Source organism: Paramacrobiotus metropolitanus, unplaced genomic scaffold (assembly GCF_019649055.1).
Source record: "Paramacrobiotus metropolitanus isolate TYO unplaced genomic scaffold, Prichtersi_v1.0 Parri_scaffold0000038, whole genome shotgun sequence".
Taxonomy (NCBI): Eukaryota; Metazoa; Tardigrada; class Eutardigrada; order Parachela; family Macrobiotidae; genus Paramacrobiotus; species Paramacrobiotus metropolitanus.
In genome coordinates this window covers 987,995-1,003,134 of record NW_026570258.1, presented here as the reverse complement: position 1 = coordinate 1,003,134, position 15,140 = coordinate 987,995, and the positions used below count along the sequence as shown (strand labels likewise).

The 15,140-nt window shown below is 44.7% G+C and overlaps 1 protein-coding gene and 1 long non-coding RNA gene across 4 annotated transcripts; one reads left to right on the top strand and one right to left on the bottom strand.

The window, feature by feature from the left end:
• The first annotated feature begins 11,319 nt into the window (after positions 1-11,319).
• Positions 11,320-13,820, top strand: LOC129589975 (uncharacterized). Of its 3 annotated transcripts, none has more exons than XM_055484918.1 (3): positions 11,322-11,574; positions 11,692-12,519; positions 12,603-13,820. In XM_055484918.1, exons 1-3 carry the CDS (start codon positions 11,520-11,522, stop codon positions 13,514-13,516), a joined length of 1,797 nt encoding a protein of 598 aa, XP_055340893.1. In that variant the 5' UTR covers positions 11,322-11,519; the 3' UTR covers positions 13,517-13,820. The 3 variants fall into 3 exon arrangements, with proteins under 3 accessions (XP_055340896.1, XP_055340893.1, XP_055340895.1); XM_055484920.1 differs by having other exon boundaries at positions 11,324-11,574; positions 11,654-12,519; XM_055484921.1 differs by lacking the exon at positions 11,692-12,519 and having other exon boundaries at positions 11,320-11,574.
• On the bottom strand, positions 13,816-14,882 carry LOC129589977 (uncharacterized). The gene is made up of 3 exons (XR_008690676.1): positions 14,629-14,882; positions 14,334-14,420; positions 13,816-14,270 (listed from the first exon to the last, which is right to left on the bottom strand). It is a non-coding gene; the product is annotated as an uncharacterized LOC129589977 (long non-coding RNA).
• Between the last annotated feature and the right edge of the window lie 258 nt (positions 14,883-15,140).

Sequence of the window (15,140 nt, the reverse complement as noted above, 5' to 3'; positions counted from 1 at the left end):
TGAAAACTCAACAACTCCAAGAATTAAGGGACTTCCGAGCACAATATCCATGAGTACGGAATAACACAGTATAGCATCTACCGGAAGTCCGTATAAGAATGTTATGGCAGATTTTTGACATCTCGGAGATATATGAATAGATTCTACACCTTCACTCTTGCTATTTGGTACACCTCCGACACAAAGACAATTAAATAGGAGGATAGGAGAGAACCTCCAAGGGTAACCGGAAGTTAGCGCAGTAGCGAAACGAACTTAGCTGTAAGGGGCGGAAGTTGACAGATACTACCCCTGCATGAAATATGCTCATCATACAATATCTAGCGTTGTTCTCGCTCACCAGACACTAAAATAAATTAAAACATCATATTTTTGATACTTATTTATCGAAACGAAGGAAAGATTAGCGAAAGATGAAAAGAACAGTAGATTAAGAGTGTGGCTTTGCCGAGCTGAACCACACTGCGGGGGCACTGTACTGCCATGTTGACATTCTTGGCTGAGCACGTGCGCGCATTTTTAGTTTTCCGGTAAAAACGTTTCCGTTTAGTATTACAAATTACAGTTTTTAAGTTCCTCGGTTGAACATCTTTATTTTTGAATATCCTTTGAGTTTGTTTTGGTCACACTGAAATAATTATGCCTCGTGAGTCAGTGAGAGACGAGAAGGTGCCGGAGACGATTAAACCGCTGGCGATGAAGAAAACACTTCGCGAACCAGAGTTGGGTAGGATTCGTGAGGCTCCTGAACTTTACGCGGAGCCAGTGTGGAAGGAACCGTATGAGCCTGTGGCTCCAGTTCCAGCGCAGGAATCGGATGTGGGAGACCTGCTCCAGTTTTCTGATGATGAAGAAGTTGGCGGGCAGGAAGAGCAAGCCCCACCGGAAACGCAACAGGCAAGTGCCAGTGAACCGACACCCAGAAGTGTGGCCGTGCCGAACGAGTTTTCCGTCCGTATTTTTGGAGCAGTTCCGAACCGTGTCGTGATTCTCCAACAGCATTTGGAGGAAGAAGAGGAGTTCCGTAAGCCGGACGAGGAACCTAACGTGGATAAGCCCTTCCAACCAGAACGTCAGAGGTGGGCAGCTGAGCAATTGCGCCTGCGATTGTCTGAACAGCGTGGCGGAAAATATTACACCACCGCCAAGCCAAAACCAAAGAACCTTCCTCTTCCGGACTGGCATGTCAAGTATACAAGCCACATGACCCCAGAGCAGATTCAGAATTTGTCCTACGACAAGTTTATGCGCAGGTTCGTGCGCCAACAGAAGGAGCATTATGACAAGATTCTGTGTGGCCGAGGCCCGTATTGTGAATACGCGTATCCGCGGGGATTTGGTTTTGATTAAGTCGTGTTGTACATTCCTCGGATTTCCTTTAGCTCATCCTTTTCGCTACTTGATGACTTACGGAACCTTTATTTTTCTGATTTTCTATGCTCATTATTTTAGTTTAGTTATTAGAGGGAGTGCATTTGACTGCACTTGCATTTGATTGCCCCCGTGTGTGCAGATTTTATGAGAAATTTTATTAGAGCTTTATCAACAGTTGCTCGGTTTTACTTTCGTTGATCTGTTTAATAAAAACAATAATTCACGGTCTCGAAACACAACAGTAATTTATGCCAGACTGGACGTTGCGATAAACATATAAATTGTAACACCTAATAAACCATAACACGACATGGCAAACCACTGTTTTACATCTACGAATAAAAGGGTTTAAACCAGAATAAAAATCAACGAAATGTCCGTAGTAGTGTAGTGGTCGTCTTTGTCGGACAACGTTTCCAGATACCAGGTTCAATACTCTTAATAAGAAAATTTTGCAAATCACTCATTTATTTTTGGTGATTTTTACGTTTCAAAAAAATTTGGTCGGCACAATTCTGGCGATGGTTAAATGAATTTTTAAAGAGAATTGATGTAGTGGTCTAGTGGTTCACAGCTTCTTAACAGCAGTCTTAGGTCACTAGTTCAATACCCAGTGTCGGCAGATATTTTGTAAATAAGTTTAATCTTTTATCCTTTTTATGGCGTTATCATGCAGAATGACAGTTCCAGAGATCATTGTAAAACTTTAAAATTAGTAACGGCGTAGTGGCCCTGCGATATGTCACCCATCTTCGATAGCCGAGTCAGCGAGTTCAAGTGTCTACATGGCTGACAATTTTGCAAATTACTTGCTTAATAATTATTTGAAAAATATATTTTTCAACTCCTTGGACACGAATTTAATTTCTAAAACCGAGCGAATAAACGTAATCGTAAGGTGAAGAGACTTTCGCAAGTGAATGACGGGTTATACAATTCTGGCGCTAGCAGTTACAGTATTAATTACTAAAGCCGTAGTGGCCGAGTTGCTTACGGATCCTTCCTCGTTGTTGCCAGAATCTAGAATCAAATCCCATCAAGGGCGAATATTTTGTAAATAAAGTGCCGTAAATTAAAGTAGAAAATATCTTTTTATTTACATTTTGGTTTATCTCGAATTTTAATGGAGATGAGAAAATCCGGATACGGCGAATTGAATTTTGTGAGAATGATTGCCTGAAAAATTGTACAAAAAGGGGAATCGTAACACACTTGCAATACAAGGCATTTTTAATTAAAACAAGTATGAGGGTTCATTATGGAAATTACTGCCAATGAGAACATCATTAGTACTATCCAGCAAATTTGCATGAGATTGGTGCACGAAGAAAAACTAGAGTGCAGAAAATTCCTCAAACTTATTTAAATTAACGGGAGGATTTCGTAGTCTTGTTTGGTTTTCCTGCGGCAGGATGGTCGCTGACATGACGCTTTAGACTGGCAACACTAGCGTCTGCTTCCTTCAGATTCTTGCGCAGTGAATTAGCGATGGCATTGAAAGTCTGGCCGGCAGAAACAACCTCCGTGCAAATGATATCCGCAGAAGTTGGCATCACAGTGTGAGCACGAGCAGGGCGACGAGGTGGAAGGAATCCTCTCTCAGTCCCAGCATAACGAAAGTTGGTAGATATGGGAATTGCTGCATCGGATGAGCTGGTTGACGCTCCTGAATCATTCACAGTTTCGGTAGCAGCCACAGGAACACGCAGGCTTCCCACTTCAGATCCGGCAGTTACAATAGCGGAACACATATCGCTCACGGTGAGATCGCCGAAACCATAGCATAAGTATGGACAATCAGCCTCGTGCGGCTTCATGCAGATAGCTACAAAGAGCAGAAAATGCGGCAATACCGAACCGAGCAATATATCATGATACAGAAGCTTACTGAGAGTGCGTCCGAACTCTGTGGAGAGTTCTCCAGCTCGCACAGACTTCATCCGTGCCTCGACGCAGGGGTGAATGAACAGCGTTCCATTCCCAGTACGTATGCGTCCCAAACGAAGCAGTCCCAGCAGTACCTTACGGAATTCAGCCGGAAAATGCGGGATCTTCACAGCGTAGGTATTACGCAACCACACGAGTAATTCCTGGCGAGTAACCCCGTATCCAGCTTCAAGTAGTATACCGCAGATGGCGGCGCGGAGCTTATACGTTTGATCGATAATTAGAACTGGACGGCGGCTTCGAAGACGTTCGGCTTCTCCTAGGATGAATCGTCCATCCACATGTAGTTGTTTGAGTAAGAACCCGGCAGAAATACTTTCCTCCAAGTACAGCTTTACACGGGCGGAAGTGAAATCGTCATGCAGAGTGCCCAGGAAATCCTGCATGTCCGTAATGTCCACTAGTTCGTTCTTAACGAAAGCATCCAATAGACGAACTTGTACACAAGCCTTCATCGCCTCTTGACGACGAGCCTTTAAAGTCTCCATGGGTTCCAGTGGTTTCTGGAGCATTGTAGCAACATCCTTGCGGAGACGTCGAGTTCCGCGCATGTCGCCGGGACGAGGAGCACTCAGACAGTACATGGCGCCTGCAGAGTATAAACATCAAATTAACGAAGACGATGACAGTAACAAATACCTACTTAATGCAGAGAAAGGAGAAAAGCAGAAAATTTCTACACAATAAGATCAGAACGGGAAAGAGGGATAAAATTTTACGATAAGTCGGAAAATTCGTAAAAGTCTAAGTTTTAACACGTAGTAAACACCGGGAGTCAACCGCACACGGGCAGTAGCTTGTGTGAGATACCGAATGTATCCCAGCTACTGTGTGCCCACGGAGAACCCCCGCGCAATTTTGTTTTGGAAAATCCGGAATCGGTGTCTCCGGTCTTCCTTTTGTAAAAATATTATTAATTAGACCCTAAAAAACACTTTCATCCATAAAAACTACCGTGAAGAACAATGGTTCTTGAGACATGAGTGAATTTCTGTAATACTTATCCACCGGAAGTCGACTGCCTGTCGACAGGCAAACCGCCATGTTATGGCACTGCCGTATCCAATCGCATTGCACAGTGCGTAACATGCCGCATTTAAAATTAAAACTTCTGAGTTTTTGAAGTTCTTTTCACACTTTTGCCATTTGATCGTGGAGAACCTCATCTTCGTTTTGTTCTTGTCATTTTATGGGTTCTCTGCATAAAAGCTTGTTGGGAACCATGTCGCAGCGATTTTCACCGGAAATTGCGGAGCCAGAGGTTGTAGTACCTTGGCGACCCACACCGCCTACACGACAGATGCGCGAACGTGGTATCCTGGAACGACCAAATGCCATTCTGCATCCAGTCAGATACCAGCCTGGATCTGCGGCAGATCGTGCGGAGCACAGAGTCACGAGAGCTCAGGCTCAGGCAGCGGATTTTGCGCAGGAATCCAGCGCATCGGACAGTACAGCCAGTGAAGAACAGCCAGCCCAGGTACAGCGACTTGATCGTGCCGATGTTGTTCGTGGAAATCGGCGCCGTGGTGCATTTGCGAGCACACCGGAGCAGACGCGCTGGCGAGGACAGCCTTCCTCGTCCTCCAGCAATATCAGCACGCCTCCTGGCAGCAGTAATCCTCGGATTCGACTGGTCGGATCTCCGGATTTGTCTGAGGGAGACAGCGGTACCAGCGGACATGCTGCAGGTAGACGCATTTCACGCTTTTATTTTCTCTTTTTATCTTTAATTGTTTTATGGTTGATAGTGAATCGTTGTGTACATGTTTTATTTTAAGATTCGAACTAAAACATCTATTAATTTATAATACGACATGGCACACGATGGTCATTTAAAGGAAGGAAATTTTAAATAATTTTTACTATGTCGCAGGAAACGGTGTCGCACGCGTTTCACGCCCCGGGTTTGCTCGACGCACTGGTGTACCGGAAAGACCCATTCAGCGCAGTAAACAGCGACAATGGAATGCGGTAGGCCTCGGACGAGAAGACACGGAGACGGAACCTTCGTAGGTCGACTCAATGGCGCTGCAGTTTCCCGATCTGGCAGTGGCTGATGACGACGATGATATGGCCGTCGCCCAGGCTGTTGATCCAAGTGTCGATGTTGCCGGTGAGCATCGCCTTTGGTTATCGAAATTTTTATTTTATGATGGCAAGTTAATCCACCGATACGATTTGTGTAAATGGACTCAGAAACTGCCTAAAGATGTTGCTTATGAACTAAGACGCCAGTTTATTTATTTACATCCCAGTTTTTGTATTTTATTTGAAGCGCTGAAACAGCAGCAGGCGGAGGTTAAAGCCGCGGCTGAGAACGCTGGACATGATGGCGAAGACTCCGGCGACGATGCTGACGCCGAGGATTATGAAGAAGCAGATGGTGATGACGAGGATCCCAGTGACAGCAGTGGTTCCTTGGACACAGAAACGGATAGCGCTTCCTCCACAGACCAGTCTGCCAGTTCTGAAACCAGCGAAGAAACTAAAGCGGAATGGGAGCGCCTTCAGCGTATTAAAGCAGAACGTCGCGTTCGCTTTAATGATGTGGTCGGCTCGATTAAGCGTAAATTTGATGAAATGGATGATGAGGCCGGAAGTAGTGTGGAACAACCGAAGGCTGTCAGTTTGTTCCAGCCTTTGCCCACGATCGCTGGCCTGATGGGAAAGAAAGACGCTGAAAAGGAGGACGAGACTGATTTGGACAGCGAAAATGAGCGTGAAATGCGCATTTTTGAAGAATCGCTGATCACGTACTCAGACAACGAGGATGTGCCGATGGTCGATCTGGAGCATCCGCCCATTTTGCCCAAAAAGTCAGCTGCGGAAATCGCAATGGACGCGGCGGATGTGAGTGAATTGGTGGATTTTGCTGGCTCAGGAAATGATGAGCACGCTGCCGATGACGCCGATGTTGAGCAGCACGGCGACGATGAACAGCCAGAGGAAGAGGAACAGTCTCAGCTGCACACCGATGACGGCGAACAAGTGGACAATGTTCCTGCAGTTCCGGCAGTAGGGCAGATGCAGCTCATCATCGAACAGGAGGAAGAAGAGCCACACTCAGCTGAGTTGCAGTTCGGTCAGCTGACACCAGTCCGTAGCTCCATTCTGGATAACCGTGGTATTTTCCCTCTGAACCCGTTTCTGCCGCCGATTTTTCTGAAGTCATTGTGAGTCCAGGTCGTTTAGTTCATGTGAGCTATATTGTTGTTATTTTCATAAGTACACTTCTATTATTTTTATTCTACCGGATGATTGAAATTTTATGGAATTTACGTGCATTATCCTACTTATAATTGTCAGCTCTTTTGTTAACCTTTACTTGACCGTGCAATCTGTGCCTTCACTTGCCAATTTTATCCGGATAGTTCAGTGTAGTCTTTTGTTATGGCGGTGCGCCTGGTAAAATTTAATACTTTAATCTGATGATTTGATCACGTATAGCGGAGCCGATGCAGTGACGTAATCTCTCTGAGTCTAATAAAAGAGCTTTAACCTGTGGTTGTGATTGGTCGGTTTGAATGTGATTCGAAAGTGGGAAATTTCCCGATACGCCGGCACACTTTAAGCGTACCGCAGGCGCAGGTATTTAAACAGGTGAAAGCCGTATAGATCCTACAGTGCAGTCGTTAATTTTAAAGTTCGCACTTTTTCGTTACGCCGCACAGGCTGTATAGTAGTTCCTTGTTGATTCGTGTTGGAACTTTTTGCTCTCATTTTGTCGCTGTGAAAGGTCACTTATTCCCGTAATGATTCGTTATGCCACCGATAGATCCGAATAGAGCTTTCGAAAAGCTCGTTGACGCCGTATTTCAGTCCTCGCAGTCGGTGCAACAACAGCAACAGTATGGCTGGAGAGGAAGATGCCGTGGTGGCCGTGCGCGTGGCGGATTTTGCCCGTATCGCCCTGTGCACCATCGAAGTCACGGAAGCAACAACGTCCGTCGTGGGCCATCTGATTGGGTCCGTGGAGGCAGACCCTTGGGGGAACAGGGTCCTGCTCCGAATGCTGCTGGACCAGATGATCCGCCTCAACGAATGGAGAATTCCGGCATCCCTATGGAGGTCGACGTCGCGAACCCTCCGCAGGCGCCTACACCAGCTGAAGATCCGAGTCGCGGAGTTGTGGGCCAGATTGTCGCCGCTCCTCCTCTTGCTGATCAGCATCTATCAGGCTCGTCTGTCCTGATCGCCGGAAGCGTGCCAGCCAATGTAGCAGCATCGCCGCAGCAGCCTGTGCAAGCAGTGTCAGCAGTGAACTCACTTCCGGGATTGCCACCTGGAGTTGATGCTTTTGTAGTACCGGTGAATACGAGTCGTGACCGTTCAGCTTCGCGAGACCGAATCGGGAAACCCACGCATGATTTTGTGCCCAACTTCGTTGCTGATCAAGAGTTACTCCAGCAGAAGCTTCGGGAGTCAGAAATGGAAAAGCGCAAGAAGATGGCAGAAGAAGTTAGTCGCCGTCTGGATGCCGTTTCAGCCTCGTCGAGTGTTGGACAGACAGGACTGTTTTCTTTGGCACCAAGCAGCAGCAAGTAACGCGGTAAATTTTTGGCTTATTTTGTTGTTTTACTGGCAATTATCGAAGTGTTCTGATCTTGTTTGTTCTGTGATATGACCTTGATATTTTTGCTGCCGATGTTTTGTTGTTGTTTCGAATTTTAATGGTGCGTGCCGTGTCATTTTTGTGGCCACTGAACTGTTTCTCTTTCGTGTTCTGAGTTTGTTGTTAATGGAAATGGGACAAATCCGGTTAGACCGTCGTCCCCAAGTGGAGTATGAACCGTACGCAGCCCTCAGGGACCCTAAAATAATGAAATGTAAAATCCAAAAAAATAATAAAAAATTAAAAAGGTCGCGCGCGTTCTTGTTCCCTGTAACTAGTGATCAAATATTGGATTAAGTACAGAACACTCGGTAAATCACGTTGAATAAAGAAGTTTAAACAAGTATAACGCGGTAGTACAACCGTGGCACAAATACACGGAAATTAGTCATGTTAAGACAAAGAGTGTATCATAACCTTGTGATTCTAGAATTCGATTCCCTGCCCAGTGTAGTTGCAAACGCTAATTCGAAGTGGTCATGTAATTGCCGTTCAGTCAGCGTTTAGTTCAACGTTTTCATCACGCTAATCTTCGGAAGTGTTGCACATTATGGCGAAAAAATCTCAACGCAACAACACGTTTTTCCAGCGTTACGCTTCGGGTCGAGAAGAGGAAATGGCATCTCGCTCAGCTCCAGCGGAATCTACCAGTAAGATTCCTGTTGTGATTGGATATGCGCAGCACCATGGCTCTTCGATCGCCACTGAATTTGGATCACCACGTAGCTACCGTACTGGATCGATTTCGTCATTGTTTTCTATGCCTGACGAAGAACGAGAGATGAAGGAAGCACCTAATCAGCAAATGGTTCGTGCTGCTCAGCTGATTAACATGGCACTGGATATGATCGATACTGTTCCTTTGGACCAGCGAACAGTCGGAAAGGACGTGATTTGTGATAGTATGACCATTCAGCGCTGGGAAAAGGTTGCCCCGCTGCTGTATCGAAACACTCCGGACCAGTTGAATGGAGCCGCTTCGCGGATCGCCGAACCGCATTCTGTGCCTATGGCACCGATTCACACGGGAGGATTTGGCTTTTATGGGTTCCCATTGTCACCGCTGAAGAAAAACTCGTCGGAAGTGCGTTCTAGCAGCTCAGATAATAAACCGCGTAAATTGTGTATCCAAGAGAACAAGGAGCCCAATACCGTTTGAGTAGTCGGCGTGTCTTTCGTACCGTTGCTGTTGTTGCGATTTTATTTTTAGTTTAGCAGCTAACACTTCTATTATTTTATGCTATTTTTGCCCTACATGGACGATTAGTGTTTTAATGGGGAATGATGCAATTAATAAGCGGAAATTATTAATTCGAGTTGAAATTCAGAATTAAAATAAACGGTGTTGAATTTCCGGTTCACACACCATCGGAGTGGCAGTTTGGTACATTCTACATATACTCGAGGCAATATTATTCGTGCAGTTTAAAAACTTTATTAAGGCCGTGAAAATCCATCACGTGAACGGCACAATAGTACGCAGTCGATTTTAGCTCCTTGGATCCTGGATCTCCTCCTCGCCAATCCCATGGACTTCCGGATGCCAACGACGCTAGGATCCACATACTAACAACTCATACGGATCAGGCGTACAGTCACTGGGCATCGGATGGACATGCGTGGATTGTGGCGAAGGATGGGAGATGGATCAGGGATGGAGCGCTCACAATCGCACGGGATGTTGCGGATGGACTTGTTTTTATTGGCAGGAGCCAAGAAACGTTTGTGGGGGTGACGTGTGGAGGAGGAGTACGTACGAGGGATTCCACCGTACATCCACTGACTGTCCGCCTTCACCTGCAAGTACAAACACTGGATATCAGCATTGATCAGTTCTGTGATTCGTTATATCTATGGCTTAGCGGTGTATCTGATGTTTTACTTCTGAAGTCTATTTAAGTCTGAGATTTCACTAATATCGATAGAGATTGGATTTCAGTCTTGGATTTCTGATCTGACGACTACTTGCTTTTAACTTTCCTTGTGTTGTACATATGATTGTGTGTTAGCGAAGTAAAGCATCTTCTGTGATTATCGACGTTCGTAATTTATATCGGATTATAGCGTGGTAAACACGGTATGCTCGTGCTTCGTCCGACCCGCATATGTAACGACCGGAAGTTAGAAGTATCATCTCAGCACAATCGCTTAGGGACTCCTGATCTTCATGTTCCTGAACCTACCAGATTCCGTGTATTTCCTGCGATCCGCTGTAACAGTTGAGACAAGAGTTGCGATACCCACTGAGCAAGGCAGGGATAGTGGCCACGACGATCCCGTTCGGAGAGTCGTTAGTTAATCGCGTACTTCTTAGTTCCATTAACGACCACATAACACGACACACGGGAAAAAGTGGTGTGTCGATGGCTTGGAGATCTGGAGGTGGCAAAACTGTCCCATCTTGCACAGCATTTTCTCATTGACCTGGCCAAAAATCTCAGAATCTGATGTTTCCACGATGCGGTGGTTTAAATTCAAACATTTTAATGTTTCCTACATTGAAATAAGGAAAACTATGGACTTCGGCGTTTTTCACATTGCGGATATTTTCACAATATGGATTCGCGTACCTGACACCCGAGACACGGTATTCTCGGCCTAACTGAGCCTATTTGATCAGTGAACAACCGAGTGTTGCCGCAAGCTCAGTTTGAGTGCAATATCATTTTTGTTCAAGATTCTGTACAGGTTTTGCTGTTGCCGGAAGTGTTTTATCGTGGATGTCGTGTTGTATAGTTCTGCTGCATTGTCTGAGTGTTTGAAAATTATATAAAACCCTCATTATCACTTGTATCCCTGCCGATAAAGGATGTAAATACTCGTACATTGAATTACGCATCTGGATACAGCACATTTTTCGCACTGCGGGAATCTAGTAGGTTGTTAGCTATTATTAGGTAGGGTGACTATCGCATTTTAAAATTCCTCGAAATCTTTACGTACAGAATTATTGTGTCGGCACAGTGGCTGGTTCGGTAATGTTCTTGCAGTATGTTGATTATGGGTAATAAATCAGCCGGTTATCGACGCACAGTTCCCCACTCTGCACTTTATGCGCGGGAATTCGTGGTAGCAGACAAACTGTAAAATTCTCTTTACGACAGCAAGACGCGGCACAACGTTTTCAATCATAAAATTAAAGCCGGTTTAGAAAAGGATGTCAGGTAAAGAAGATTTTGCTTCGCCGAAATATCAGCTTGTCATATCAAGTCTACAATTAACATTTCCGGAAAAGCAACCGCCACAATGCTGCCGGGGCGGGTAATAATGGATGTGAAATGGTTTTTCTCAATCCAGGTAGCAATAACATTACCATTTTACTGCGAATATGATTTACGAACCATTAAAATTATATACTAAAATACTGCTTTATCACTGTGTCTGTACAGACTGTACTTGTAGCATGATATAAACATTCTTGGTTACAGTAAGAGCCGTCATCAAATTGGACTACTCAACGCTTTTTCTATGCTCTGTGCTATATGCCACTACACACTAAATGATTGGCATTCGCTGCATATTTAATGTTACAATTTTTACCATAAATGAATAACATAACTGATACTGCATATTATTATTAATCATGGATATTCCGTGTTTAATGTTTGCTGCTCTGCTTTCCGTCAGTGTTTTAGCAGGTAAGTTCAGGCAAACAGCAAATAAGGGCTATGTCGATGTCACTCTCGACTCTCGATACGCGCTATTTCTCTTTTTTAGTTTCTGGTTTATGTTAATTTACTGCACACTGCACACAGATGATTTCAACTGGAGTGCGGTTCTTCCACCGGTACCTTTTCCGATATTCTCTGCTGAGCCAATGGCACACGATCAGTGCCGTCTACAATACACGGACAACTGCTGGTCGCGTGAGAATACGCTCAGCTGGTGCATCAGCAGCCCCGTACTTAACATCAACTGCAACAGCAGCGCCACCTCACATGAGATTCAGCAAATGGCTGAGAACTTTGCACAGCCCCCCTTGCGACCGGTATTGGTCGATCTAGATGATGGCGAGCAAGTTACTAGTGAGAACATGGCTGCCGTTCGAGACCAAGTCGTTCTCTTAAGCTTGTCTAACTGCGTATCCGCTCGCACTACCGGCAAACTGTCCTCACTGCGTTTCCCTAACCTGTTAGAATTTTCTCTAGGTAGCTGTTATAATTTAAAAATTCGGCGATCAGATTTTTGGCAGTCGATGAAATTACGTTTCATAGAATTTTTTAACGGAACAATTCAGTCATTGGAGAAAGATACCTTCGCTGATCTTCCCGCCCTTCGAGTTCTGTCACTGGAAGCGGGACTGGCTTCGATATCCACATTTAGTGCCGAAATTCGAACATATTTGAAGGAACTACATTGTAGCACGGCGTTTGAATGGTTTCGCCGTTGGTGGGACAACAAACACCTATTGAAAAGTGCCAACTACAGTGAAGTGTACCAAATGTACCCGTCAGCTTGGGGAAACCATGCTCTTAATAAAAGCGAAATGTATCTGCCTATTGACTGCGCAGCTAAACCCTTTCCTACTGGTACATCCTCCATCGATTTCAGCCAGGAGCGTTTCTCAGTTAACGATGACCTTTGTAAGCCATACCGAGATGCTTCTTAATAGCTGCGGCGCATAAAGCGGTCTTAGATGCTAATAAGAAGGTGCTTTAACTTTCAGACCATGAAAAATGGCGGCCCGGTGACACTGCAGATGCGGACGACCGGTATCCGGAATTTTCCATCAAACCACTTTCCGCGGAAGAGTGTGTCATACAGAAACTTAGCCAGTGCTATCCATCCACGTGTGAAGACGAACAATATAGAAAAAATTACATAACTTATCAAATTTCCTTCAAAACCGACACCGATTGCCGAACAAACCTCTCACGTTCAGATCGCATCCAGCGCGTAGTGAATGCCCTTATTCGATTACCAATTCGTCCGGTCACGCTCGAGGTAGATGGCCGTGTTCCGGTGCTTTTCGCAGAGATGGCTCCATTACGCAAGCGCATTATTCAGTACCATTTACTCGAGGATGCAGAACGAGGCACCGCGAAGTTGCGCGATTTATATTTAACCAACCTCATCGAGTTTATGGCCACCAACTGTTCCGATCTTGATATCCGGAAAATTGATTTTGAAAGGTCGAAGAAGCTGAGGCAGATCATGTTCCATAATACAACGATCCAGACATTGGAGGAAGGCTCCTTTACCGACCTGCCGTCACTTACTTTCCTTTCATTGGAATTCGCTCTGAAAACTCTCCGAACTTTTGAGGAGCATTTGGCTGAAGGTGACTGGTGGCTGCGGCCGGTGGCATTCGCGCAGCGAATGCGTGATTTTCTTTTTCACCTGCACTGCAGCTGCGAGTTTGCCTGGTTTCGAAGATGGTGGAATAGCAACAATACCGTGAGATTTTCGCCAGCCGTGGGACACGGAAAAACGGCGATTTTGACGGCTGTTCCTCACTCCCAGTATACCTTTTATCCGGCTGACCAGATCCCCATAGACTGTGCACAACCGATTCCCTTGGGATCAGAATACGTGAATGTCAACCAAACCGAATTTTCTGCTCATGAGCCAGTATGCTGAAGCTCTGTTTAAATACCTGCATACTGTTTGTGTGGTGTTTACTCTGTGAAAATTAATAACTACAGCAAATAATGTTTAGCTTGCATTAATTGTGAGCTTTGAATAAATATTACTGTTTAATGGCGGTGAGTACGGCAGTCTTATTAATTCCGCATGTATCTGTTAACGCTTCAAAGTTATCAAATTCTACAAAACAGCTTACAGTGCTGGCAAATGTAATTTGTTGTGTGGACAGAATCTGTATTTCGTGCAATCGACCTCACATTTGGTTTTTACGGAATCTCATAACACAATAATTATCAACGACGGTTTATGCAAAAATTTCGGTTTCCGCATGAGGTCACGTATTTAAACACTTGCGATTAAGAACGTAAACTAAGGTTCAGCATAAAGACAAAAAATTATAGACCTGTAATGAGAGCTATGAGTTACGGATACAGTTAGTTTCGTTGTTTTTGCGTTAGGTGTATCGCACACGTAATTTGATGAATACAATCTTGTATGGAAGCTATGAACCAGAGTACGAGTAAAATTGAAGACCATAGAATTGTTCGATATCGATTCGCTGACGAGCCAACTAAGTTTTACAGAACTTGTTTTTGTTGGGATTTTCCGGACGCGGCTTGTACGCGTAGCCCCAACCGGTCCAGAAGCATTCGGATCCTTCCCATGCCCAGTTGCAACATTTGGGGGGTGCCGGTTTTGGTTTCGGGGGCCAAGCATCAGCTGCACCAGTCATCGCTTGCACAAGCAACTGTAATACGCGAATCGTAAAACGGTTTTAACAATTATATTTATTTGCTTGTTCATTACATACCAAACCCAGCAAAATTCCAGCCATGGAGACCTTTCCCATCGGTGAATGCATATTCGCAGTACGGAAATCTGCGTCGGAACACTTACTCTAGCGTAGAAAATATCAAGTTTGTGTAAAAGAAAGATCTTAAAAAGGTTTTGTCTTCGTCATAAAGAACAAATTACTTAAAATTCAAAATAAATGTTGTATTACTAAAACATTTAGTACATTTAACTGCTTCACAAGGTATATTATAAGTTATTCTGGCCTTTAGCAGTACTCGTACAGAACGACAACAATATCGCCTCTTACTTACCCGAACAATACAGGCAGAAACAGCACAACGGTAACCAACAGTGCGTATTTGGAAGACGCAGTTAAAACGATGGATAACTTCTGTTTACAGTATTTTAATCGAGTTAAACACTGCGAAGGTACAGAAAGCATGTAATGGACAGACAAAGCCAGCCCGATTTCTTTTATACAGATTTCGGCAGCTGTTTCTGTGCGCTTTGAGCTCGCACATTCAAGGAGGTGGCCTTGATTTCCAGTAGTCGGATCCCTCGATCACCTGGAAATTTATTCGTCAAGTGGCAGAGGTTCCGACATGAGCTGCTTGATGCTGTTTTTGCACTTGAACAAAGCAAAGATATTCTGACTTGTTGCTGACTGCCGCAGAATCGCTGATGCTAAAATCGCCATTACGTAGAACCATTCTTTGCAAACACTTGAAAAGTATAAGCAACTGCAGATCGTAGAATATTGCAGGCGAATGCAGCTTTTCCCTTAAACTAGTTGTGCATGAGCGCAAATTTTGCAGAACCGGAA